Raw genomic sequence first — 27002 nt, 5'->3', positions numbered from 1 at the left:
CAGGAAACGGAAGAGAAAGAACACATCAGTGGAACCATCCCTATATATACAAAGGCTCTTAAAGAGACCCAGACCCTGCTGAGTCATTCCCTTCATTACATCTTACATTACATAAGCTGGTTAGATGTTAAACCATTACCTTGACCGATAATACCTTTTAAAAAAAACCATAGTAAAGAACATAATAAAATTATAATGATAATCATCGTCATGATTTTTATAAAATTGCAACACCTCCCCCCAAAAAAAATTAAAGCAAAAGGCCTAAACAAAACAGTTTTTTTTAACCCCAATAAAAAAAATATTTCTTTCTGGAATTTTTGTTCTTCAGCTGCCAGACTTCCTAAAGGAAGACTTTGACGGTTCCCGAAACGAGATCCTAAGGAGGTGTCTATGCGCAGGTTATTTTGCCAGCGTGGCACGTAGGTAAGGCCTTCCATTTGGGGTGGGATGGGGGTGGGGGGGGGGCTGAAGTCAACGTAGGGCAGACAGCGATGCCCAAAGCATGCAGCCTTTGGGATCGTAATTTTTGCTGCAGAGTTGCAAGGGGCTTTCGTGATTTTCCCCTAACTGGAGTCCTTGGGGAATTTGGGGGACATCCTGGCATGGGGGCAAAGCAACTTCATCTTCTCCCCCCCCCTTTTCCCCCCTTGGGCTCTTAATTCCAGGTCTGCAGGGAAGTCTTTTCGCACCATGGATGGTCACGGTAGCGTGGCCTATATTCATCCATCATCTGCTGTAAGTTGCCTCTTCTGGTTAATTATTGTTCGGTGGTGGAGATTCTGCTTTAAACATCTGGCGAGAAAAGCCTCTTGAGCCGAACCTTTGCATTTGGGACCTTCCTGGGTCTGTCGTTCAGTTGCTCAGTTTTTGGGTTGCAATACCTTTGATTCTTCTAATAGGGACATTCCTGTTAGATAAGATAATCTTTATTGTCATTTTTTTTTTTACTGTGGACACACTGGCACACGTTAAAAACGAAATTCTGTTGCTTGCTCTCAGAGGTGTACACGTACATAACATGTATAAACATGCTATATGCATACATATAGTAGTAATAGTAATAGTAGTAAAGTTGGAAGGGACCTTGGAGGTCATCAACCCGCTGCTCAGGCAGGAAACCCTACACCATTTCGGACAAATGGCTGTCCAGTCTCTTCTTAAAAACTTCCAGTGTTGGAGCATTCACCGCTTCTGGAGGCAGGCTGTTCCACTGCTTAATTGTTCTCACTGTCAGGAAGTTTCTCCTTAGTTCTAGGTTGCTTCTCTCCTTGATGAGTTTCCACCCGTTGCTTCTTGTCCTGCCTTCAGGTGCTTTGGAAAATAGCTTAATTCCCTCTTCTTTATGGCAGCCCCTGAGATATTGGAATACTGCTATCATGTCCCCCCTGGTCCTTCTCTTCGTTAAACTAGACATACCCAAGTTGAGATGTGTTTGAATATTAGTAGCTCCGGTTGGTAGCTGGGTTGTAGGTTTGATCTCCAGGCTTGGTAATTAGGTTAATTACTTAATTACCAAGCGCCGGAGGAGAAACAAACAACCCATATATATATGCATAGACCTACGCCTTTACATATAAATATACATATGTATGAATGTATATAGCATGTTTATGTGTGTTATGTATGTGTACATTTTTGAGAACAGGAAAAAGAATTTCATTTTTAATGTGTGCCTGTATGCCAACAGTAAAAAATGACAATAAAGAATAGAATAGAATGGAGTGGAGTGGAGTGGAGTAGAGTAGAATAGAGTAATTAGAGTAGAGTAGAAGGAACAGAATAGAATGAAATAATATTAATAGAATAGAATAGAATAGAATAGAATAGAATAGAATAGAATAGAATAGAATAGAATAGAATAGAATAGAATAGAATAACAGAGTTGGAAGGGACCTTGGAGGTCATCTAGTCCAACCCCCTGCTCAGGCAGGAAACCCTATGCCATTTCGGACAAATGGCTGTCCAGTCTCTTCTTGAAAACTTCCAGTGTTGGAGCATTCACCGCTTCTGGAGGCAGGTTGTTCCACTGGTTAATTGTTCTCACTGTCAGGAAGTTTCTCCTTAGTTCCAGGTTGTTTCTCTCCTTGATTAGTTTCCATCCATTGCTTCTTCTCCTGCCTTCAGGCACTTTGGAGGTTATCTTATTCCTGTTTAGGGGTCCTCAAGCTGGCCCCCTCCAGGTAGGTTGTCCATAGAAGGAAACCCTTTCAGATGTTGGCCACCATGATGAAACACCTGTTGTCCTTGACTTACAACAGTTCATTTAGTGACCATTCGAAGTTACTAGGGCACTGAAAAAAGTGACTTATGACCATTTTTCACATTTACGACCGTTACAGCGTCCCCATGGTCATGTGATCAAAATGCAGACACTTGGCAACTGACTCATAGTTAGGATGGTTGCAATATCTTGGATCCACGTGATCACATTCTGTAACCTTCTTATAAGCAAAGTCAATGGTGAAGCCAGACAACCGTGTTGCTAATTTAATAACGGTAGTGATTTACTTAACAACTGTGGCATGAAAGGTCATAAAAGGTCATAGAAAGAATACAGAGAAGAGCAACAAAGATGATCAAGGGAGTGGAGGCTAAAGCATATAAGGAACGGCTGCTGGAATTGGGTATGTCTAGTTTAATGAAGAGAAGGATGAGGGGGGACATGATAGCAGCCTTCCAATATCTCAGGGGCTGCCCCAAAGAAGAGGAAGACAAGCTATTCTCCAAAGCACCTGAAGGCAGGACAAGAAGCAACGGATGGAAACTGATCAAGGAGAGAAGCAATCTGGAACTAAGGAGAAACTTCCTGACAGTTAGAACAATTAACCAGTGGAACAACCTGCCTCCAGAAGCTGTGAATGCTCCAACACTGGAAGTCTTTAAGAAGAGACTGGACAACCATTTGTCTGGAATGGTGTAGGGTTTCCTGCCTGAGCAGGGGGTTGGACTAGATGACCTCCAAAGTCCCTTTCAACTTTATTATTACTATTATTATTATTATTAGGGAAAAACTCACTTAACAAAGGTGTCACTTAGCAACAGAACTTTTGGGCTCAATTGTGGTCATACGTCCAGCACTACCTGTAGCACAGGTCAGGGAAAAAACCCTATTGCCATCCAGAAACAATAGTTTCATTTCATTTCATTTATATGTATCCCAGCTTTATCATTTTTACAAATAACACAAGGAGGCAAGTATATCCAACACCTGTCTCCTGCTTGAGCAGGGGCTGGACTAGAAGACCTCCAAGGTCCCTTCCAACCCTATTTTCTATGTTCTAACCCATGGGTAGGCGCCCTTGGCTCTTTTATGACTCATGGACTTCAACTCCCAGAATTCCTGAGCCAGCATGGCTGAGCACGGAAACCTCTCCCTTTCCCCTCAGCATGGCTGGCTCAGGAATTCTGGGAGTTGAAGTCTACGAGTCATAAAAGGGCCAAGGTTGCCTTCCCCTGTTCTAATCTAAATCCCTGGACCACCTTTAGCTCTTTGATCAGGAAGACCAGCTGGACTGGATCCTCTTCCATGACGTTGTAGTGACCTCCAAGGTTTACTTGAGGACGGTGTGTCCAATTCGCTACGCCTGGGTGCAGGATCTGCTTCCTCGTCTTCACCAGATTGATGCTTATGAGCTGAGCAACGTGGCCCGGGAGAACGTGACAGAGGAGGAAATGACTAATTGGAGGAGGAAGGAAGACCTCAAAAAACAGAACGGTGAGCTTCAAAGTGGTGGGACGTTCAGAAGGTCATCCGTGTCTAGGTTAGATGGCTTGAGACAGGAGGTGTCAGACCTGCCCCAATTTGCTCCCTTAGCTAAGAAACACCCTCGATTCCATTTGTACTGAAAGGTATAGTTTACTAAAAGCCAAGTGGATTACAATACAGCAGGGGTCTTCAAACTTGATCCTTTTATGACTTGTGGATTTCAACTCCCAGAATGGCTAAGGAATTCTGGGAGTTGAAGTCCACAAGTCATGAAAGGGCCAAGTTTGAAGACCCCTGCAATAGCAAGAACTGAAGATCTCATGCCAAAGTTTCCCAGTTAACTTTCCCCATCCAGTTCCTCTTCTCCCCTGCTCCCTTACTGTCCAAATGAATACTTGAATAAATTGTTTTGGGAATGGTCTCTTCAACGATGGGCTGGTCGGTGAACCGTTGCATTCCATTCCCAGAGCTTTGACCTTGAGACGGTGTCTCTGGAAAGTACGATGAGTTGGTAGCTTTCCTCCCCCCTACCGTCCAGCTCCCTCTCTTCACCCCCCCCCCCGTAATTCATGGCGGATTGGCAGCTAGCGAATGCAAAGTTGAAGTACGATGGCAGCTTTGACAGGAGGAGATGGTGGATGGTTTGTAGATGGGAGACCTTCTGCTCTTTTGTCATTTAGAACAGAGGTCCCTAACCTTTTGGGCACCAGGGACTGGTTCCATGGAGAGACGTTTTTTTCGTGGTTTTGTGTGCTGCCTGCATCCTGCAGATGGGACTTTGCTTCTTTGTGCGGCGCAGTTGCTGGCATGCTACGGCCCAGTACTGGTCCACAGCCCGCGGGTTGGAGACCCCTGATTCAGAACTTTGTTTTTTTGTCTTCAGAAAAGTCACCAGGTGAAGCTGCCAGGAAGATGGAGAAGCGGAACGACGAGCAGTCAATCAGAGAGGCTCGCGCTCGGTACCTGGAGAGGAAGCATCAAAGAGTGCAAGGATCCGGCATTTCTTCTAAAGACTCCAGCTAGGCTGGTCACTATCACCAGCCCATAACTCCGGTTCCTATTGGGATCGTTTCCATTTTTGGACAAGAGCGTACATTGCTGGTGATAGCTAGGAAGGAAAGTAGAAGACCTTGGACCCAGAAATGTTTGAAGAATCCCCTTATCCCTGCTGTGGAATAATTACAATCTGATATACAAGAACAAGTCAGCAGAGATGAATCAGCATTGAGGGTTGCAGTAGTTAAGTCGTCGGAGTTAGAATTTCTGCTTTCTTACCGAGACCATCATCCCTTTGCAAGATCCATTTTAAGGATCAGGATTAATCTCAGACTCTGGGCCGGTTGCAAAGAGACAGGACGTTTGGATCGCATTGGCCCCAAACGCCAGTATTTCTGAAGTCATGTCCAAACTACAGGGTAATCCTTGCGTTAACGACTGTAATGCAGCCTGCCCATCACGGTCATAACTGTGACAGTTGTAAATCAGATCACGTGTCATTGGCCTGATTTTATGACCTTTTTTGTGGTGGTCAGGGGTGGGCAACCTTGGCTCTTTTATGACTCGTGGACTTCAACTCCCAGAATTCCTGAGCCAGCATGGCTCAGCATGGAAACCTCTCCATTTCTCCTCAGCATGGCTGGCTCAGGAATTCGGGAGCTGAAGTCCACGAGTCATAAAAGAGCCAAGGTTGCCTACCCCTGCACTAGACCAAACTGGCTCTCAAAATAATTTAATTATTAATAAATATGTATAGTGACAGTTGTAAATCAGGTCACGCGTCATTGGCCTGATTTTACGACCTTTTTTGTGGTGGTCAGGGGTAGGCAACCTTGGCTCTTTTATGACTTGTAGACTTCATTACCCAGAATTCCTGAACCAGCCATGCTGACTCAGGAATTCTGGGAGTTGAAGTCCACCCATCTTAAAGTGGCCAATGTTGAGAAACACTCTGTCATCATACTTTGGGATGAAATAAGGAAGGTCTCCATAGGCGGCCATTTTAGATGCTGAGAAGAGTGTGGAGAGGTGATCGAAGCTAGTAGAAAGCCTAGCGCAGGGGTAGGCAACCTTGGCTTTTTTATGACTTGTGGACTTCAATACCCAGAATTCCTGAGCCAGCCATGCTGACTCAGGAATCCTGGGAGTTGAAGTCCACCCGTCTTAAAGTGGCCAGTGTTGAGAAACATTGCATTAAGATATCTCTCTGTCACCATACCTTGGGATGAAACAAGGAAGGTCTCCATAGGCGGCCATTTTAGGTGCTGAGAAGAGTGTGGGGAGGTGATCGAAGCTAGTAGAAAGCCTAGCCCAGGGGTAGACAACCTTGGCTCTTTTATGACTCGTAGACTTCAACTCCCAGAATTCCTGAGTCAGCCATGCTGAGGAGAAATGGAGAGATTTCCAAGCTGAGCCATGCTGACTCAGGAACTCTGGGAGTTGAAGTCCACAAGTCATAAAAAAGTCAAGGTTGCCTACCTCAGGTGGTGGTTTTTATGCAAACCAATGGGTTGCTATGAGCCATTTTTGCCCAAAACTGTCGTAAAACGCACCTCATAATGTTGCAAATAGCCATAAATGCGACTCTTTGCCAGATGCCTGAACTATGACCACATGACAACAGGGTTGTCGACAAGGGCTGTCAGAACTTAGAATTTGGGTTGTAAATACCCCCAGGGGGTTTTGTCATAACTTCAAATGGTATAATAATAATAATTATTATTATTTATTACTCACTAAGCAAGTTGAGGACTATCTGTATAAATCCAAATTAGTTTACCACTTGTCCCTGGGGTCCCTTGCAATGTATCCCATGAATTGCAGTAACTTGAAAATTCATTACACGCAACTAAGATATCAATAGTAAACTGATGAGAATTTTTGATGGCTGAACACCAGGGCACCATCGTAATAAATCCTGATTCTTTCTCTTCTCCAAATTTGAGGGGGGTGGGAAATCCTGAAAGAAATATATTTAACTCTTTGGAGAACTTGCTTCTTGTTTTTATCTACACAGCCATTGATTTATTTTTTTTCCTGGCTGGTGCAATTTGAATTTAGCGTTCGGACATCAGAATTATTTGGGCAAGTTACATTTTCAAATGGGAGCTTTTTTTGTTTAGTTTGTTTTTTCACATTTCTGAGTTGCATCGTGTCTGTGTAATATATGCTGCAGTAGCTGCCTTCAGTTTGTAAAATATGGAAATAAATTTTGTACTCTTTCTTATAAATCTCCGATGGCTCAAATTGCATTCCTGCCTGCCTGAGCATATTGTCTGTCTGTTGGAGAATGCCAGCCAAGAATGAAGATCGGTCTCAGATGACTGCAATGCTCTTTTTGCAGAGGGAATATTTATTTATTTATCAAATGCATCTCTAGGCTTGTCACAATCCAAACAATTCTTAGCGGATTACACGGAGGGGAGGGAGGGGAAAAATGCAAAATAAAACATACCTGGGACCTAAAATAAAAAATTACAACGGCAGTGCAACAATGCAAGAAAAAAAGAACGGAGAAAGAGGACAATGTTGAATTAAAAAAAAATAAGAAAAATAAGAACTTTCAAAAGACTAAAAGGGAATCCATCTGATTGCTACCATTTTACTACTGCATTAACTCTGTACATACACAGCCAAATGGGATTGTAGTTGGCTTCTATTGTGTGAACTCAGCCAGTGTGGAATAGGTGGACCCTGAGTTGCTTAGTGACTGTCCAGAGTTACAACAGACTTCTCTAAGGCAGTAAATGCTCCAACACTGGAAGTTTTTAAGAAGAGACTGGACAGCCATTTGTCCAAAATGGTGTAGGGTTTCCTGCCTGAGCAGGGGGTTGGACTAGATGACCTCCAAGGACCCTTCCAACTTTACTACTACTACTACTACTACTATTATTATTATTATTATACTTAGGACCTACTTTCAAAGTTTTGATGCCCTCCCATCGCCCCCGCCCCGGGGCCTGGTCTTGTAACTGGTTTGTAGTGTTCTGTGGTCACATGACTGCAATTTACAATATTTTTTTTCCGGAAACTTTTTATATCCAGTTTCCAGCAAAAAAAACATCCATTGTGGACAATGGATTTACTTAACAACTGTATTGCTCATTTAATGATGGGGGCATTCACTTAACTACCTCCACAAAACAAGCTCGTAAAATCAGCCGCAGCCACGTGATGACCCATTTCATGACAGCTCTGACTTATAATTGTAATTCAGGGCTCAACACAAATGTAAGTTGAGGACAACCTGTGTGTAAAACCTCCATAGTTAGGGCCCAGAAATATTGTTAACAAGGCACAGTCTTTGACTTTTGACCAAGTGCCACATTCCTTTTAGGTTTAAATCAGAGGCCCCCAACCATTTGGACACCAGGGACTGGTTCCGTGGGGAGACATTTTTCTGCGAACCAGAGAGGGCGTGGTTTCATGTGTTACTTGCATGCCGCGAATGGGGCTTCGTTTTTTGTGTGGACTGGTTTCTGGCATGCCACAGCTCAGTGCTGGTCAACAGACTGGGGGTTGGGGACCCCTGGTTTAAAATACAATAAATCTTGTTAGGGGTATCTGTGGTTGGGGGGGGGGAGGGAAGTGCCAAAAAAGAAATTTAAAAAGTAGGGAATTCTGGGAGTTGAAGTCCACACATCTTAAAGCCTACTGGCTGGGGAATTCTGGGAGCTGAAATTGACACCACTTAAAGCCTACTGGCTGGGGAATTCTGGGAGTTGAAGTTCACACCACTTAAAGCCTGCTGACTGGGGAATTCTGGGAGTTGAAGTTCACACAACTTAAACCAAGCTGGCTGGGGAATTCTGGGAGTTGAAACTGACACAACTTAAAGCCTGCTGGCAGGGGAATTCTGGGAGTTGAAATTGACGCAACTTAAATATGGCTGGGGAATTCTAGGAATTCCTGCTTTTTATTGGTGTTGCGACACATGTAATCAAAGGAGGGGCTTCAATTGTGCAGTCTTGACAGTCATAAGTTTTTGACCTCTCCCAAATTATTATTATTCTATTTCCCCCCCCTTTTTTTAGATCGATCAATCAAATCAAATTGGGGAGCATATCTAATACTCCTGTTCTGCCCAACAGCGATAACCTTGTGAGGTGGGTTGGGCTGAGAGAAAGTAGCTTTAAAAAGAGGTATAATGGGCAGAGAAACAACCACAATAATCTAATTGTGTATACCCCCTGAAAAATGGATGTTGTTACAAAAATAGAGGGTTGGGAGAGAGTGAACGAAGCACAGGTAGTCCTCAACTTACAACCATTCATTTAGTGACTCTTTGAAGTTACAATGGCACTGAAAAATGTGACTTATGACTGTTTTTCACCTGACCATTGCAAACTCCCAGGCTTTTGGTAGAGGACCCCAGATTGAGGAAGTCACAGATCACCCATAAGGGTGGTGCAGCGGTTAGAATGCAGTATTGCAGGCAAACTGCCCACAGCCAGGAGTTCGATTCTGACTAGCTCAAAGTTGTGTTCAAAAAAAAAAATCTTCATCAGGGTCCAGTCCAAGCCAGGAATAAACAAAATGGAGACTGCTTTAGAAAGAAGGTTGTAGTTTATTGAAGAGGAGAGCCAGACAGAAAGATGGCTCTGGGAAAACTAACCACATGTAGCTGGGAGTGGTGGGTTTTTATACCTTCTGGTCTCTTGAGGTTGTTTCCTGTTCCTGTTTGAGGCTTTGTGTTTCCTGTGTCATGTACCTTGACCAGAGTCTGAGTGTGCCCTTTTGGTATTGGTGGGTTAATCCTATTATGTCCCCAAAGGTCATGTCTTTTAGAGTTTGGGTTGGGTATGTAGATTTTAGGTGTCTTTGTCTTCCTAATTTCTTCAGTTTCTGGCTGGAAGGCTCAGATCTTTCTAAAAGGATTATTGAATTTGCATTTCTAAAAGCTGGCCTCTGCTGAGTTTTCTGCTTGGGGGGAGAGGGGCTGGGGCTGGGGCTGGTTTCTATCCCTTTTTAAATATCTTCTTCATTATTCCTTTGGGAAAATATATTCTGCCTTTTTAATATTCCCCCAAATATTTCTTTCTCTGGATTCTTCCCACAGTTGACTCCTTCCATCTGTCCAAGGTTGATAAAATGTGGACCCAGATTGTTGGGGGCAACATGCAGACAATATAAACCATTCAGAGAGTGCTATAAAGCACTAGGGGGTGGTAGAATTAGTCCTCGACTTACAACCACAATTGAGCCCAAAATTTATGTTGCTAAATGAAACATTTGCTACATTAATTTTGCCCCCATTTTATGGCCATTCTTGCCGCAGTTGTTAAGTGAATCACTGTAGTTGTTAAATTAGTCAAACTGTTGCTAAATGAATCTGGCTTCCCCATTGACTTTGCTTGTCAGAAGGTCACAAAAGGGGATCACATGACCGCTGGGACACAGCAACCATCATAAATATGAGCCAGTTGCTAAGCGTGTGAATTTTGATCCTGTGACCAAGGGGATGCTGCAACAGTTGGAAGTGTGAAAACTGGTCATAAATCATTTTTTTCAGCTCCATTGTAACTTTTGAAACAATCACTAAACAGTTGTAAGGCAAGGACTACCTGTATATAACTAGGTGCTATTGCTATAGGAGTGAGAAGGGAATTTTCCTATATAATTATTTTGTTCTATTGTCACTTTAGTTTCTCTTCTGCCCCAACATCTAAATTTAGACTGTGGTTTCTACAAAGCACAGACCTAGACGTTTCTGTTTTGCAATGTTTAAAGTGCTTTATATATTGATCGTACTATTATTAATATTGCATGATTATCCTTTTGGAAGACAGAAGAGAAAAACAACAACAAAGCAACAAAGACGATCAGGGGACTGGAGGCTAAAACATATAAGGAACGGTTGCTGCAATTGGGTATGTCTCGCTTAATGAAGAGAAGGATGAGGGGGGACATGATAGCAGTGTTCCAATATCTCAGGGGCTGCCCCCAAAGAAGAGGGAGTCAAGCTATTCTCCAAAGCACCTGAAGACAGGACAAGAAGCAACGGATGGAAACTCATCAAGGAGAGAAGCAACCTAGAACTAAGGAGAAACTTCCTGACAGTTAGAACAATTAATCAGCAGAACAACCTGCCTCCAGAAGTTGTGAATGCTCCAACACTGGAAGTTTTTAAGAAGAGATTGGACAGCCATTTGTCTGAAATGGTATAGGGTTTCCTGCCTGAGCAGGGGGTTGGACTAGAAGACCTCCAAGGTCTCTTCCAGTTCTATTCTATTCTATTCTATTCTATTCTATTCTATTCTATTCTATTCTATTCTATTCTATTCTATTCTATAGTTCTGTATGATTATGATGACTGCTGCACAAAGAAAGGAGCCTCTATATTCAAAGACAGTCTATCTTCATTTTTATTCTTCCATTCAATCATGTCCAATATTTGCCTTGACAGGTCTCTGCAGTTTTTTTGGCATGGTTTTTCTAAAGTTTCTTTGCGAAGTTTGCCATTGTCTCCTTCCTAGGGCTGAGAGACAGTGGCTGGACCAAGGTGACACCCAGCTGGCTTTGTGCTTAAGGCAGGACTTAGAATTTATTTCCAAATATCGGAGGCTTAAAAAAGTCCATTCTCATTATTGATGATTGTGATGGTAAAGCAGTGGTTCTCAACCTTTCTAATGCCGCGACCCCATAATACAGTTTCCCATGTTGTGGTGACCCCCAACCACTTATACATCACCGGGTACCAAGGGCGTGGCCAAAGAAAAGGGGGGGAAATGGCGAACAGCCTTGTTTTGCGACCCCCGTGAAATGGTCGTTCGACCCCAAATGGGGTCCCGACCCACAGGTTGAGAACCACTGTGGTAAAGAGATTATTTTAATGTTGAATTTAATTACAGCAGCAAGGTTGCTGATTGGACAATATTGGAAGAAGGATTTTTTGCCTACTTTAGAAGAATGGTTTCTTAAAGTTTCTTATTTATCTGAAATGACAAAAATTTCGGCTTATCTGAAAGACCAATCGCAAGAGAGATATATTTCAGTGTGGAAAAGATGGGTGAATTTTATACAGAATAAATATATTAGAAAGTATTATTTAGCTTTTGAATAATGTATATCTAAGGGTAAGCTTTTGAATAACTTATGTTTAAGGGTAATGGTAATTTTTGTTTTTATGTACTGGAGTTAAAGTATTTAAAATCTTGTCGTTTTTTTTGGGATGTATAGAATAAATATGAGATTAGAAAATATTATTTAGCTTTTGAATAATATATGCTTAAGGGTAATGGTTAGAATCCTTGTTTTTATGTATTGGAGTTAAAGTGTTTAAAATTTTGCTTTTTGGATGTATATATAATTGTTTGATGTTCATTTAAGTTGTATGTTTTTTGTTGTTTTTAACCCTGTATTCAGCTCTGGGAAGTAGGGGGGAGGGGGGTGGGGGGCGTGAGGGGGGGAGTATTTTATTGTAAAATTTTAAAAACTTTCAATAAAAAAAAAAGTCCGTTCTCCTTTGCATTTCCTTTCTCTTTCTGGAGCCTGAAACAGAATCACATAAGATTTTTTAGAGTTTATAGGTAGTTTTCAACTTACAACAATTTGTTTAGTGATGATTTGAAGTTACAGTGATACTTTAAAAAAAAATGACATGACCTTTTTTCATACCTATGACTTTTGCAGCATCCCCATGATCAAAATTCAGACACTTGGCAACTGACTTGTACTTACAACGGTTGCTGTGTCCCAGGGTCATGTGATCCCTTTTTGCCACCTTCTGACAAGCAGCAAAGTCAATGGGGAAGCCAGATTCACTAAACAAGCATGTGACTAATTTAACAACTTCAGAGTTTCATTGAAGAACTGTGACAAGAAAGGGGTGGCATAAAATGGGGTGGAACTCATTGGTGGTCTTGATAAGCCACAAAAATATGGGGCTCAGTTTTGGTCGTAAATCGAGGACTACCTGTATTGCATTTTCTTTAAAAGCCAAACACTGCTTTGAACCAAGCCATGATTCAATACACGGTTGCTGGAATGGCCCAGTATTGTGTTATATATGCAGGTCATCACTTTCATTTTTTCTAAAGGTCACCGACCCAAGGTCAGCCAGGTCAGGATTCGAACCCACAAACTCCCCAGACAACTCCCGGCACCCCCTTTAACCCTCTGCTCTATTAGAAAGGGTGCCCGCGGTGGACTTCGCTCCTTTAATATTAGAGCGGGAAGGGAACAAGGCGCTACTTCCTCCGCCCTAGAACGTCCACCTTGCGGATCTTTTTTTTTTAAAAAATTGTAACCTCCGACCATGTGATCCGCAGATGGGCGGGGCTCTTTTCGGAACGGAACTGACGTCCCCCCCGCCCATGTCGCATGATGTGGCAAAAAAAGGGGGGGGAGGGACGGAGGGAGGGAGGGAGACCCGGCGCTTCGGAGGGTGGGGCTTCTGTTAGTAAGACGAACCACGACGAAGACGCGGGCCGGCCGAAAAAAAAAGTTCCTTCCGGCTTTCCGTATCGTTCCGCCGAGTCCATTGATTCTTTAGGCGGGCTGCGTCTCTTCTCCTCCTCTTCCTTCTCGGCGCGAATCCTTCCGCCGCTCGGCTAATCCGCGGCAGGTGAGGCGCAGGCAGAGCGCGGATAAGGCGGAGGCGCGGTCGCTGCGCTCCCTTCCCTGAGGAGGCCCGTCGGTGTCCTTCCGCCGTGCGAGCTGTTTCCGTATCGCTCGCGGGGGCTGCTGTTGCTGCTGCTGCTCCTCCTCCTCCTCAGCGCCTCGGCCTGCCCCGCCATTACGAGCTCCCCTCGCCGGCTCCTCCGCCGCGCTCCGCTTCGCCGCCCCTGCATTCTTGTGGAAAGGCCAGCGCCCCTTCCCCGCCGTCAGGCTGGAGCCCCAAAACCCCAACACCGCGTCCGCCGCCATGGCTCAGATCCTGCCCATCCGCTTCCAGGAGCATCTCCAGGTGAGTCGGGCTGCGGCTCCGGGACGGGGGGGGGACTCTCTCGCCTGCCCCCGCCCGGGCTGAGGCCGACGGTGGGTAGGTGGGGGCGGGGGGCGTGCTGAAGCCGAGTACACGTGTGGGTGAGAACGTGTGAAGCCTCGTTCGAGGCCCTCGCGGCTTTGACAGTTGGGGGTCACCTGACGGGGGGGTGCTTGAAAGGGCGGCCCGAGAAGCGGGTTTCTTCATTTATTGAGCAAATATGTGTCACGCATTACCGGTTGCCATTGTAAATAGGGAATTGGGGGGGGGGTAGGGGCTTGAATGACCACCTTGGATACTTGTCTTTTTCTTCCCTAATGAAGCCAAATTAAGCTTAATTATTCCAATTGCAGGCACCTTTCCCACTCCTTTTTGTATTTGTGTGTGTATACACACACACACCACCTATGTGTATATATAGTATATACAGTATATAGCATGTCTATATGTCTTATGTATGTATACTGAGAGCAGGCAACAGAATTTCATTTTTAACGTGTGCCAGTGTGCCCACAGTAAAAAAAAAACGACAATAAAGGTTACCTTTTCTCCTCCTGAGTGGGACAGGAAGCTATAAATGTGTAAATGTAATTTTCTGTCTGCCATATTATAGCATTTTTGATAATGGCTCTGCTATGGCTCTCTAGGCAAAAGAAGCAATAATGTGGGAGTTTGAGTGTATGAGGGTTTAAATGTTTGGCTTTTTTTAATGGGAGAATTAAAACGGCTTTCTGGGCTTGTGGAGGGAAGCCTGTTTGGGCACTCGGGCTGGCTGGCTGTTCGTGCACATACTTGTATGAATCTGGCTGATTTCCTGATATCTCTATTTAATCCTGCCTAGGCTGGCTTCCTCTTTAATAGGCCTTGGTTTTCAACAGGTGTGCCGGACGATAGGTGAAGGTAGGCAGGCTCCTTGGAGTGGAGGGTCCCTATGGAAAAAGAAGAGGGTAACCCTGGTTTAAAGTGGCCAGAGAAAATTGGGCGAAGCAAGTATGTGAGGGGGAAGAGGAAGGTTTCAGGTTAATGTCCTTTAATTTGGAAGGAGCTAAAATGAAAAAGAAAGTTGTTTGATTCAGGTGTGTGTGTGGTATCCTGGGTGAAAACTGGAGCAGGTGTGGTGGCTGAAACTTGGGAAGGTAATTCAGAAAGGCATCATTATGAAGGTAGATGGGTGTGAGTAGTTTAGCAGAAATCCGTAAGACAAAAGAGTGACTGGGGAGTAACTTCCTTATTTCTCCTTGGCAAAGGAGCCAAGGGTAATTTTGCAGCTGACTTGTGCAGGTGGGGTAATCTGTGCACCCAGCTTGATGCAGAGATCTATTAAACTATTTGTGAATGGGGGACTGAGCTGAACTGGCAGAATTAGGAATATAAAACTGAAGGGAGAGGTGTGAGATGGGAGACAGGTAGATAGGCTTGTATAACAGGTTAGCTAAGAGCAGCGAGCAATATTTATTTTTAGTTGTCGGGCATCTCCGTTTATGTTTTCAGTATATAACAGATTTTTCATCCCTTGGTTCATTAAGACAATCTTGATGAGGGATAATAGTTGACTTGGCAATGAAGATAGGATGGGTGTGAGCTTGGGATATATGAAAATTGGAGCAGGTTGAAAATGATTTGTAATCTTTGGAGTTCAGAAAGTGGGCAGGCAGCAGTAGCTCAAACTTAAGAAGTTGGTGTATTATAATGAGAGTTTAAAAAGCTCAGATGTTGTGGCATCTGGTCATTTAGAGATTTGTTAAAAAGTGGGTGGGGGGGAGGGATGCTTAATCCCTTGCAGCATTTGGGCTGTAGAAATGCAATTGATAGCACTTAGCTCAGGTTTTTTTAAATGTAATGAATATGATTGACAATTCCTTTTGAGTGAGGTTTTGAAGACTCATTAATATTGCTTGTCTTTATGAATGCAGTCCAGAAAACTGATGGGAACAGATGCAGTTATGTTCTCCATGTTCCAGAAATAATTCCAAGAGTTTCCAAAGTATTGTAGGGAAAAAAAAAACCTTAAGCTATTCTAGACAAGGATCCCTAATTGCTGGAGCAACCTATAGTACAATAGAGGAAAACTTGTCTGTTTCTGCAAATTTCCCAATGTATGTTGCCAAGGACAGTTTGTTTTTAGGAGCCAATTGTTGACTTAACACATGAAAGAGATGTAGGTTTACCCTTCCATACTGTACTTTGATGCTTTCCTTCCATCTTTAAGAGCTGGGACATCACTTTTGTTTGACTGTTCTGGCTTCTGGGTACTCGTGTTCTACTTTGTTCAGGAATGTGTCTTCAGGAAGATCCAAACCATGTTTAACTGTCTGTGTGTGAGGACAGGGTGTAAGCACCTTCTGTACTGCCATCCCTGTTGTTGCAACTTCAAGCGAATATCTAATCCTGAATATCTAATCCTTGCTGCGTAGGCGGGATATAGCTCTTCCTCCAAAGCTGCCTGCTGGGAGATGCATCAAAGGATAGGAGAGCAGGGGAGAAGGTTTTCTAGATTTGCCTGCAAGCTGCCTTGTCTTTGAACAAAACAGACCCCTCAGATTTATCTTGAAGTTACAGACCCTTTCCCAAATAGGCATGGCTATTGGCTCATTCTTATATAGATTGCATTGTTTTAAGCCTGTGGCTTGCAGAATTGACCCTATACTTACAGTGTTCCTTACAGTGTTCTCTATTTGAGGGTTTAAACATCTTTTTTTTCCCTTAAAATGCGGCTTCTCACATGTACCATGAAAAGAACTGTGGGTGTAGGTTATCTGGCTGCATAGACTTTATCAACTGGTCTTGGAGGGAACTTATGCACTCCTTTTGGAATATAATCATGTTATACTTTACTTTCTGGAATGTTTGCTTTTATTGCGGCGATAAGGGTTTTAATAAAGCCATTTGATTCCCAGGATAAATTCTATTGTGTGTAGAATAGACCGTGAGTGTCCTTATAAGAATATGCTCTTTGTGTGTTTTATGTCCATATACACCTGGCATTCTGTCTTTTGTCAGGAGTTTTTAAAAGCACAACCCCAAAAGACTCTTTTCATTCTTGTTGAGTTAAAAAAAAAAAAACCTTCCTCTTTGCTATTCACTCTTACTCATTTTCTAAATAAATTATATCCTTCATTCTTTTGGAGAGAAAAAAATAACTTGCAAAACTTCTTAGCTTTGATACCATCTGTCTTGTAGATGCTATAGGGATTTAAAATCCAGATACATCACTATTTTATTCAATTTATGTAGCTACCTATATGAGATAATTGTTAAGTGGCTCCCAGACTTTTTGGACCTTTGAAATCCCCGCTGCCCTGGTCTTATAAAAACATTTGTTTTGGAAAATAATATACTTCATTCGTTTCTGGAAAATTCCTGTGTGGTTTGTGCCAAAGATGTTGCCAAGAAGTCTACATAGAATGATAAAGCAAAATGTCTGCATAGGAAATGTTGATGAGAGGCAGTGCTGCTCACACTGGATAATCACACTTGTTTCTTTACTTGTGACTGGATTCCTCTAAAATAAGATAAAACACTGCATCCATAATTTCAGTACTAAAATGGTTACTTGGTGTGAATCTTTCTGGAGCTGCTAATTTGTTTGAAAACATCATTGCATTTATTTAGTATTAAACACTAGATTTACAAATAAGACTGTTTTTCTTTTTCCCAGCAGGAGAGACAAATCAAATGAGTATATAAACAGTTCTGGACAATTCAGTGCTGAGACACCTGAGACTTCAGTTCCTCCTTTCCTTATGGGAAATTGTTGTTGCACACAATGTAACTTCGGTGTGCATGTATTAACACATTTACATCTTGTACTTTCCAGTAACACGGGGTTCCCAAGTAATCTTCCCAACCAGCAATTACCTCTTCAGTTGAAACAAAACTTGACACTTCTTATACAAACTTATGGTCATTTATTTTGAATCTTTATCAGTGTGACTTTGGAGTCATGCAAATTGTGAAAGAAAAATACAAAAGAACATAGCACCCAACTAAAGCAAACTACAGCAGTTAAAAGATGATCAAAAGTAATGCATATGGTGCCTCTCTAGTTGGGAACTTGACTCATTTGAACTCAAGTCTGAGAGGAAGAGCGAAGTCTTAATTGCCTTTCTAAAAGCCTGCAGGTTGGAATCAACCATGTATCTTGTGTGTATGTGTGTGTGTGGGGGGGAGATCATTACAAAGAGGGTACCCTATGTCTTTCTATAACAGTGGTTCTCAACCTGTAGGTCGGGACCCCATTTGGGGTCGAACGACCATTTCACGGGGGTCGCCAAACAACGCAGTCCACCGTTTTTTCCCCTTTTCCTTAGCTGTGCTACTCCCTTTTATTCTACTGGCTTTTGAAAGCCAATAGAATAGACTCTCTTGAATAGAGCCTAATTCTATTGGCTTTCAAAAGCCAATAGGAATTGTCCAGGCTGTCTCTGCCCTGCTGAGCCCGCCAAAAGTCCCATTCTGCAAACGGTGCTGCACCAGTTGAGTAGTCCTCGACTTACGACCGGTTGGGGGTCGCAGCATTAAAAAGGTTGAGAACCACTGTTCTATAAGATATGAAATACAGCAGGGGTCCCCAATCCCTGGTCTGTGGACCGACCAGCAACTGGTTCGTACAAACAAGCAAAGCCCTATCCGCGAGATGCAGGCAGCACACAAAACCACACATCCTCCGGTCCGCGGAAAAACCTCTCTCCATGGAACTGGTCCCTGGTGTCCAGAAGCTTGTGGACCTCTGAAATACAGGGATAATGTGATGGGCTTCTCCTGAAATAGTAGTTCTAACATCATGGAATCAGGGACCAGTATCCTCCAGGTCTTTGCAACCTCTGCTTTCTTTAGTTATTGCCGGTATCGCTAATGGGAAAGTATGCGAATTGCCATTTAGATTTAGAACAGTGTTTCTCAACCTTGACAATTTTAAGGCATGTGGACTTCAACTTTCAGAATTCTACAGCCAGCATTGCTGGCTGTGGAATTCTGGGAGTTGAAGTCCACATGCCTTAAAATTGTCAAGGTTGAGAAACACTGATTTAGAACAATCTGCAGGTTCTCAGGGACTACTCGAGGTAGTCTGGATATCCCAGAAGAGAACTGTCAAAGCTCTGCATCTGTGTTTCTCAACTGAGGCTCACTTTAAGACGTGTGGACTTCAATTCCCAGAATTCCCCAGCCAAAATTCTGGGAGTTGAAGTCCACACGACTTAAAGCGAATCTCAGTTGAGAAACACTACATGAACTCTGGGGAGTGTGGGGTAAAATTAACTTTTGGGTGTTGTGTGAAGTATTACTTCTCTGAGGGAGATAGGCGGTTTAGAAATAGGAAATATACATTAATAAATTAAGGTATTGACACTCAAGGAAAAAGGGGGATGTAGGAAAAGCAAGTTGAAGATGTAATGATGGATAGAAGTAAAACCTGAGGAGAGTTCTTTGTGAACTCTCTGTATGAAGGTAGTCTTTTAAGCTCAATGCTTGATGCACCGAACAGAGAAAATGAAGGAGTTGTTGGAAACATGGATGATGGTTATGTAGCTAATAGGGCACATGTAAATCTTTCCGTTTGTTGTACCCTCCAAATGTGTTGGGCATTAACTCTCAGAACACATGAAGGATACCAGGAACAGGTACCACAATTTGCAGGTCAAAGCTATTCTGTTGTGAAAAAAACTAACTGGTTTTAGCTCTGTTGTATGCCACCCAGAGTCACTTATCTGTGAGTTTGGCAGCTACATAAATCTGTTTAAAACAGGTAGTCTTTGACTGACAACGGTTCGTTTAGTGCAGTGGTTCTCAACCTGTGGGTCGGGACCCCTTTTGGGGTCGAACGACCATTTCACGGAGGTCGCCAAACAATGCAGTCCGCCATTTTTTTCCCCTTTTCCTTAGCTGTGCTACTCCCTTTTATTCTATTGGCTTTTGAAAGCCAATAGAATAGACTCTCTTGAATAGAGTCTAATTCTATTGGCTTTCAAAAGCCAATATGAATTGTCCAGGCTGTCTCTGCCCTGCTGAGCCCGCCAAAAGTCCCATTCTGCAAACGGTGCTGCACCAGTTGAGTAGTCCTCGACTTACGACCGGTTGAGTAGTCCTTGACTTACGACCGGTTGGGGGGGGTCGCGGCATTAAAAAGGTTGAGAACCACTGGTTTAGTGACTGTTCAAAGTCACAATGGCACTGAAAAAAGTAACTTTTGTGACCCTTCTTCACACTTACGACTATTGCAGCCTCCCCCTGGTCACACGACCAAAATTCAGATTACTTGTTAACTGGTTCCTTTTTATGACGGTTGCATTTGTCCTGGGGTGACGAGATCACCTTTTGCGACCCCCTTACAAGCCAAGTCCACGGGGAGGGCCAGATTCACTTAACAACCGTGTTACCAACTTAACAACTGCAGCGATTCACTTAGCTGTGGCAAAAAAGGTCGTAAAAGGGGGCATAACTCACTTAACGACTGTCTCGCTTGGCAACAGAAATTTGGGACTCAGTTGTGATTGTAAGTTGAGGATTAGCTGTAAATAAATAAATTCACAATGCAAAAGTGTCCCTGTGATGGCTCAGCATTTGCACCCTTGGGCTGGACTTGCATCAAGCTGTGAGGCTTTCCGTAGACTTGTTAGTAAATCTGAGCTCAAAGTATACAGTAGGTAAGAATGGTTGTCATTAATGGTTAATGTGTGTGTTCTGGAAGACTTTCCATGGCACTGTTTTTCTAGTTAACTTTCTAGTGTCCTAAAGAGCAGGTCCATTTTACTTTTACTCCCTAAATGTAATTATCCAATCTTACTTTTATATGGTGAATAGATAATGTACATCTTTAAGATGTCATCATTTAATGAAATTACTGACACAGTTGGTGTATTAATCTCCTCCTATCCAAGCATCCTGGAAGCTGTTCATAGATTGCTGCAAAAAAGACCTCCAAGGTTTATTTCAGCCCTGATTCTATGAAGACAGTGGAATGAAAACCTAATTGAAAAAGACAACTTACAGCCTGTAAACCCTAAAATATTTCTTGAGCAGAGCTCGGATGGCTTTATCCAGAGGCAGAAAGAGAGGCTGGAACTGACGGAGAAGGCCCTTCTTTCCTTCTGGCCTGGGGAAAAAAAAGGATGTTTTTATATTATGCCAAAGGACATAATCTATCTGTACGGAAAATCTCCCCATACAGAAGGGTATAGAACAGGGGTTCTCAACCTTGGCAACTTTAAGACGTGGACTTCAAAGCTGGCTGAGGAATTCTGGGAGTTGAAGTCCACAAGTCTTAAAGTTGCCAAGGTTTGGTGGAATATTCAGAAGATTTTTAATAGAAGGATAAAATTTACACCACAATTGTTTCTGTTAGGTATTATTGATGATTGTGATGGTAAAGAGATTATTTTAATGTTGAATTTAATTACAGCAGCAAGGTTGCTGATTGGGCAATACTGGAAGAAGGATCTCTTGCCTACTTTAGAAGAATGGTTTCTTAAAGTTTCTTATTTATCCGAAATGGCACAAAATTTCGGCATATCTGAAAGACCGATCGCAAGAGAGATATATTTTGGTGTGGAAAAGATGGGTGAATTTTATACAGAATAAATATGATATTAGAAAGTATTATTTAACTTTTGAATAATGTATATCTAAGGGTAAGCTTTTGAATAACTTATGTTTAAGGATGGTAATTTTTGTTTTTGTGTATTGGAGTTAAAGTGTTTAAAATTTTGCTTTTTGGATGTATGTATAATTGTTTGATGTTCATTTAAGTTATATGTTTTTTGTTGTTTTTAACCCTGTATTCAGCTCTGGGAAGTAGGGGGGAGGGGGTTGGGAGGGGGGGGAGTATTTTATTGTAAAATTTTATAAACTTTCAATAAAAGTTGCCAAGGTTGAGAACCCCTGGTATAGAAGTTCAATCCTGCCATCTTGTTGACTTCTGACTCCCCCATCACAATGTCCTGAGAGCTTCCTAAACGGGCAAGGCAGCATGTCAGGCTCTTTAGTAATTGTAAAGGTTGAAAGCGAAAGCTGAATTCCTGTTTGAGGAAACACTTGGCAATTCAAGTGTACAAGCTTGGTGTGAAACTTGTGGCAGTCTGTTAATTGCATTTGACATTAATCTCAGCGGTCGTCAGGCCCACTTAGGATAATTCTGCAAAGCAGCTTAATGTGTTTTAAATCTCACGAACAACATTTGGATGTTTGTATTCAAATCTTCAGATCTGAAGAAAAATTATAGTTAAGAGGTTTTTGTTTTGCTTTATGTTTGGCGTAATTGTAATGGAGAAGGAAACTTTTGTGAGAAGTAAGTCTTCATCCTGGTTCATCCAAGCCGGGAATAAATAGGCAACATGGAGACTGCTTTGGGAAGAAGGTTACAGTTTATTGAAGAAGCAGAAAGATGGTCCTTGCAGGAAGGAGCAGAGGAGAGGAAAGAGGAGTTGAGCACATGGGCAGTAGGTTTTTTTTATACCCTCTCTAGCCTTGTTTGGAATAGTTTCCTGTTCCTGTGGTATGAACCTTGAGGCTGTTTTTGAGTGTTTGTCTAGGCCAGTGGTTCTCAACCTGTGGGTCGGGACCCCATTTGGGGTCGAACAACCACTTCACGGGGGTCGCCAAACAACGCAGCCCGCCATTTTTTCCCCCTTTTCCTCAGCTGTGCTACTCCCTTTTATTCTATTGGCTTTTGAAAGCCAATAGAATAGACTCTCTTGAATAGAGTGTAATTCTATTGGCTTTCAAAAGCCAATAGGAATTGTCCAGGCTGTCTCTGCCCTGCTGAGCTACCAAAAGTCCCATTCTGCAAACGGTGCTGCACCAGTTGAGTAGTCCTCGACTTACGACCGGTTGAGTTGTCCTCGACTTACGACCGGTTGGGGGTCGCAGCATTAAAAAGGTTGAGAACCACTGGTCTAGGCCTTGATATCTGTGGTTTAATCCTATTATCATATCCTGCTTCCCAGGTGATGGAGCTAATGACTCCTAGAGTTTGGGTGGGGTATGCAGATTTTCTCTTTGTCTTCTTGAGTTCTCTGACTCCAACTTTCTGATGGTTTTACATTTGCATTTGTATAGGGCTGGCTCCTGCTTGGGGCAAAGAGATTTGAGGCCAGGATTGGTTTCTGGTTTTAAAAGTCCTTTTGAAGAAAAATATATTTTTCTGCCTTTTTAATATTTCCTTCTCTGGGCTAACTTCCCTCACTTTGTTCTGGGTTGGCAGTTAGGCAGCCCTGCATGCCATCTGCAGGTGTGATTCTGTACAATGTAATGGGTGTTTATTTGTTAAATTTATATGCCGCCCAGAGTCTCATTACAGTGTGAGATGAGCAGCGTATAAATTTAAAAAACATGGCGGTAAGCCCCATTAAAGTCAGGATGGTTATTCTGAGTTGGCAAGACCAGAATGGGTGCTGCGGCTTAAACTTGCCTTAAAGGTCTTAGCATTATTAGTAAAACTGCTTTTTATTTAACCTTAACAGAAGTGGAGGAAAATAAATCATCTAAGGCTGAAAACAATTCTCATCTTTTTTAAAGATGAAAAAAAAAACCAACCCTCTCTTTTCTGGGGAACGGGCATTAGGCAAGATTTAAGAACAAAGCCTGACTGTATGTTCTGGCTTGCTAGGCAAGTTGCTGGGAATCTCCCTGTAGCTGTTTCTGTCTTAACAAGAGAGAGTTTGGTTTCCACCAAAAATGCTCCTGAAAGCAGTGAGTTTCTGAGGGTGGAGTCTGACTGTAGCTCGATCTCTGCAGGCTTTTAACTCTTAGATCAAATTGGTTCTCGAAGGCTATGTAGTGCCTTAAGAACTTCCAGAAACGCAGGAAATAAATATTTAAAATTCTCCTAATGTGGCAGGATGGAGATCGTGGCAGCTGTAGAATGCAGTTTCCCCATTTTATTTTGTTCTCCAAGGATTGCAGGAGTGACGCTTCTGAAAAACGAGGGTAAAGTACAATTCTAGTACAATAGAGCCAGCCTGGTCTAGTGCAGGGGTAGGCAACCTTGGCTCTTTTATGACTGGTGGACTTCAACTCCCAGAATTCCTGAGCCAGCCATGCTGAGGAGAAAGGCAGAGGTTTCCATACTGAGCCATGCCGGCTCAGGAATTCTGGGAGTTGAAGTCCACGAGTCATAAAAGAGCCAAGGATGCCTACCCCTGGTCTAGTGGTTTAAGGCAGGGCTTTTCAACCTTTTCACCTATTGTACCACTTTTAGGATATGGCAACATCTGAGTACCACCAGTCGCCTAGCAAGGTGTCAAAAACTTGATGACCAAAAAAAAAAAAAAAGGGAAAAAGTGATAAAGGTAGTCCTCAACTTACAACAGTTCGCTTAATGACTGTTCAAAGTTACAATGGCACTGAAAAAAGTGCCCCCGAAGCCACAGCTGAGCAAGACACCCGCCTGCCCATCCAGTGGTGCTCTTCCTCCTGTCCGAGGTTTTCATTGTTGTGAGCATTTCTGTTGAGGATTGGCAGCAGGGATGGGGTGGGGAGGTGTTTGGTTTTTATTCCCTCCATCTGCTAGGTGGTTGCAGCAGGTTTCGGTCACTTCACATGACCCTGGGACACTGTGACCATCATAAATATGAATCAGTCGCCAAGCATCTGAATGTAAATCACAAGACCGTGCAGATGCTGCAACATTCCAGCTGATCGGCGCTTCTTCTGGGCTCAGCAGAAGTGCCAGGATCAGTGCTGCTTTCCAGCTGATTGGTGCTTCTTCAGGGTTCAGCAGAAGCACCAGGATCAGCACCGAGCTACAGCTGGAGCCTGGCACTGATCCTGGCGCTTCCCCTGAGCCCTGACAGCCCTGCAGCTCCAGCCATCTCTCGCTCAGGCTTCTGCGGTGCTGCCACCAGTTCAGCTCATTCCCCTCCCCCGCTACTTCTAGGATGGTCACATACTACCTGCCAGGTGCCAATGTACCACAGGTGGTACCTGTACCACTGGTTAAAAAGCCTTGGTTTAAGGCACCAGGCTAGAAACCTGGAGACAATGAGTTCTAGTCCTTCCTTAGGCAAGAAAGGGTGACTTTGGACCAATCACCAGAAGACTGTGAGTTTTAGTCCTGCCTTAAGCAAGAAAGCTGGTTGGGTGACTTTGGACCAGTCCCTCTTAGTCCAACCCACTTCACAGGATTGTTGTGGAAAATAGGAGATATACATATTTGCTCCCTTGAGTTACTTACGAAGAGATAAAAGTGGGATAACAAATTCCTAAAATCTAATTTAATAAATAAATAACTTTTTTGCAATTGTAGGGCTTGCAAAAATAGAGCAGAAGCGGGAACCAGTGAGAATAAGCATCCATCTAGTTAAGTCATTGCCCACTGTGGATCTCCCAGGGACAAAAAGACACTCGGGGTGGATCGTTTCAAGGAAAGCATTTTCAGGTGCTAAAATTAAGTGGTTCTTAACCTTTTTGAACGAATTGCCCCCTTGAGCCAATGAGGAAGTTGTCATCGCCCCCCTCCCCCAACATAACCTCTCAGTCACAACATAGGAAATAATTCTTCAATTTATGCAAACACTTTTTTTGTTTTCTTTAAAATTGTCATCAGGACATATCGATGCAAATTAATTTATTTCCAGTCTTTTCCCCATACCTCCCATATTCTGGCCAATAGCACACCACTGTATGGGTAGAGGCTGCTGTGCAATGCGCATGAAGATGCGTATTCATGTATGTACGGCGTTCTGTACTGAAGCTAGCGGGAGGAACATTTGAAAACACAATTCAATCCACTAATAGCAAGCGATCTGATGTTTTTGTACGACAGATATACAGCGATTCACTGCACGAAAAAGTCTCAAAAGTGTCCCCAAAACTTCTCGCTCCATCGCCCCATATCGCCCCCCTTTCGTTCCTTCGCACCCGTGTCGCCCCTTTTCATTCCATCGCCCCCCTGAAAAATGAAATCACCTCCTGGGGGGCAATATCGCCCAGGTTAAGAACCACTGCTATAAATGACCTACTTGTTAAAAGCTCCTTGCCTGTCAAATAATTCAACCTTTCAGCTGACCAGGAATGCATTATTCAACTGGTACCTATCAGCCTCTTGGTGACAAAGGAAATAGATATAGCTGTTCATTTTTAGGGCTGTTTTGGTAGTGGCCTATCTCAGGGGTGTCAAACTCAATTTCATTGAGGGCCGCATCAACATTGCGGTTGTGCTTGGGGGGGTGGGGGTGTGTGACCAGGGTGGGTGCGGCCTACTGGGGGGTGTGGATGGAGTGGGTGTGGCCTTCTCTACATGGCCAGCTCTACATGGTTCGCGTCAAGGGTGCCTGTGGGAGCCTGGGCAGGAGTGGGACAGATCTGAGGGTCTCTGGCAGAAGGGGGTGGGACTGGGGCAAGCGCCAAGGCACGGTCCATTTCTTCATTCCTCACAAAGGGTGACACCTCCCCAGCATGCACCCAGGGGGTGGGGCCGACACCGCAGGGGCTGGTTCCTCGCTGTTTCTAGATGGCCTTGTGGAGCTAATACTGAATGCGTTTCAGCATAGATGGCCACCACAAAATTGTACATTGGCTCCCAGCCGGCCAAGGCAGCGGGGGCCGTTCCCTCACTGTTTCCAGAATGGCTTCGCGGGCCACATGAAACCACTTTGCGGGCCGCATCCGGCCCCCTGGCCTTGTGTTTGACATGTCTGGCCTATCCTCTCAGGTGCGTAAAAAAAAAAAAGCTGGCCTCTTTTGCACAGGGAAGATCCTGTGAAGGAATGTGAAGGAATGCCTAGCTATTTAGCTATTTACTTTCCCACCATCTAAGAGACAGGCTTATGAACAGCAGGGTGACCTAGTGGTGAAGACTCTTGCCTCCCACTTGGAAAGTTGAAAGTTCAATCCTAGGTAGTGGGTAGATGTTTCTCTTCTAGGGTGCAAAAAAACCCCTATCTGCTGTGAACTCCATCTTGGCGTCAGGAAAGGCATCCGGTCAGTAAATGCTCAGCTCCATCCAGTTGCTCCGATTCTGCCTTGAATTAAGGGATTACAGGGTTGTAAAAAGGGAGTTTTATTATAAGAGACGTGCTTATGTTCTAGGGCAGAGGTCCCCAATCTTTTGGGACTGGTTCCGTGGAGAGAGGTTTTTCCGCGGACCGGAGTGCGTGGTTTTGTGTGCTGCCTGCATCGTGCGGACAGGGCTTTGTTTGTGTGGCCCAGTTTCTGGTGGACCGGTACTGGTCTACGGACTGGTGGTTGGGGTCCCCTGTTCTAGGGGTCTTCTCAATCCTTTTGTAGTGTGTTTTTCCAGTGCATGCTGGGGAATTCCGGGAGTTGAAGTCCCACACAGATTCAAGTCGCCAAGGTTGAGAAACACCAGCCTACAATTTCAAATGAAATGGAAAGAGCTACTACCCTAGTTGTTTCTAACAAAGAAATGATTGC

The 27002-nt window shown here is 43.5% G+C and overlaps 2 protein-coding genes across 4 annotated transcripts in view; both read left to right on the top strand.

Annotated features, from left to right (window-relative positions):
* Positions 1 to 5290, top strand: part of DHX40 (DEAH-box helicase 40) — a 40910-nt gene extending 35620 nt beyond the window's left edge. The window contains exons 15-18 of the mRNA XM_039350008.1: positions 332 to 426; positions 669 to 738; positions 3490 to 3718; positions 4593 to 5290. Of these exons, the coding sequence (XP_039205942.1) occupies positions 332 to 426; positions 669 to 738; positions 3490 to 3718; positions 4593 to 4732 (534 nt within the window). The 3' untranslated portion in view covers positions 4733 to 5290. The remainder of the gene's footprint in view (positions 1 to 331; positions 427 to 668; positions 739 to 3489; positions 3719 to 4592) is intronic.
* Positions 5291 to 13231: 7941 nt separating this feature from the next.
* CLTC (clathrin heavy chain) overlaps positions 13232 to 27002 on the top strand; it is a 120212-nt gene continuing 106441 nt past the window's right edge. The window contains exon 1 of one of the 3 annotated variants that reach the window (XM_039350007.1): positions 13232 to 13613. In XM_039350007.1, the coding sequence (XP_039205941.1) occupies positions 13572 to 13613 (42 nt within the window). In that variant the 5' untranslated portion in view covers positions 13232 to 13571. The remainder of the gene's footprint in view (positions 13614 to 27002) is intronic. The other 2 variants (XM_039350005.1, XM_039350006.1) reach the window with 2 other exon arrangements.

Source organism: Crotalus tigris, unplaced genomic scaffold (genome assembly GCF_016545835.1).
Source record: "Crotalus tigris isolate CLP2741 ecotype Arizona unplaced genomic scaffold, ASM1654583v1 scf7180000018306.2785112, whole genome shotgun sequence".
NCBI lineage: Eukaryota > Metazoa > Chordata > Lepidosauria > Squamata > Viperidae > Crotalus > Crotalus tigris.
Note: the sequence above shows the minus strand (reverse complement) of the source record. Positions and strands in the feature narration are given on the sequence as shown.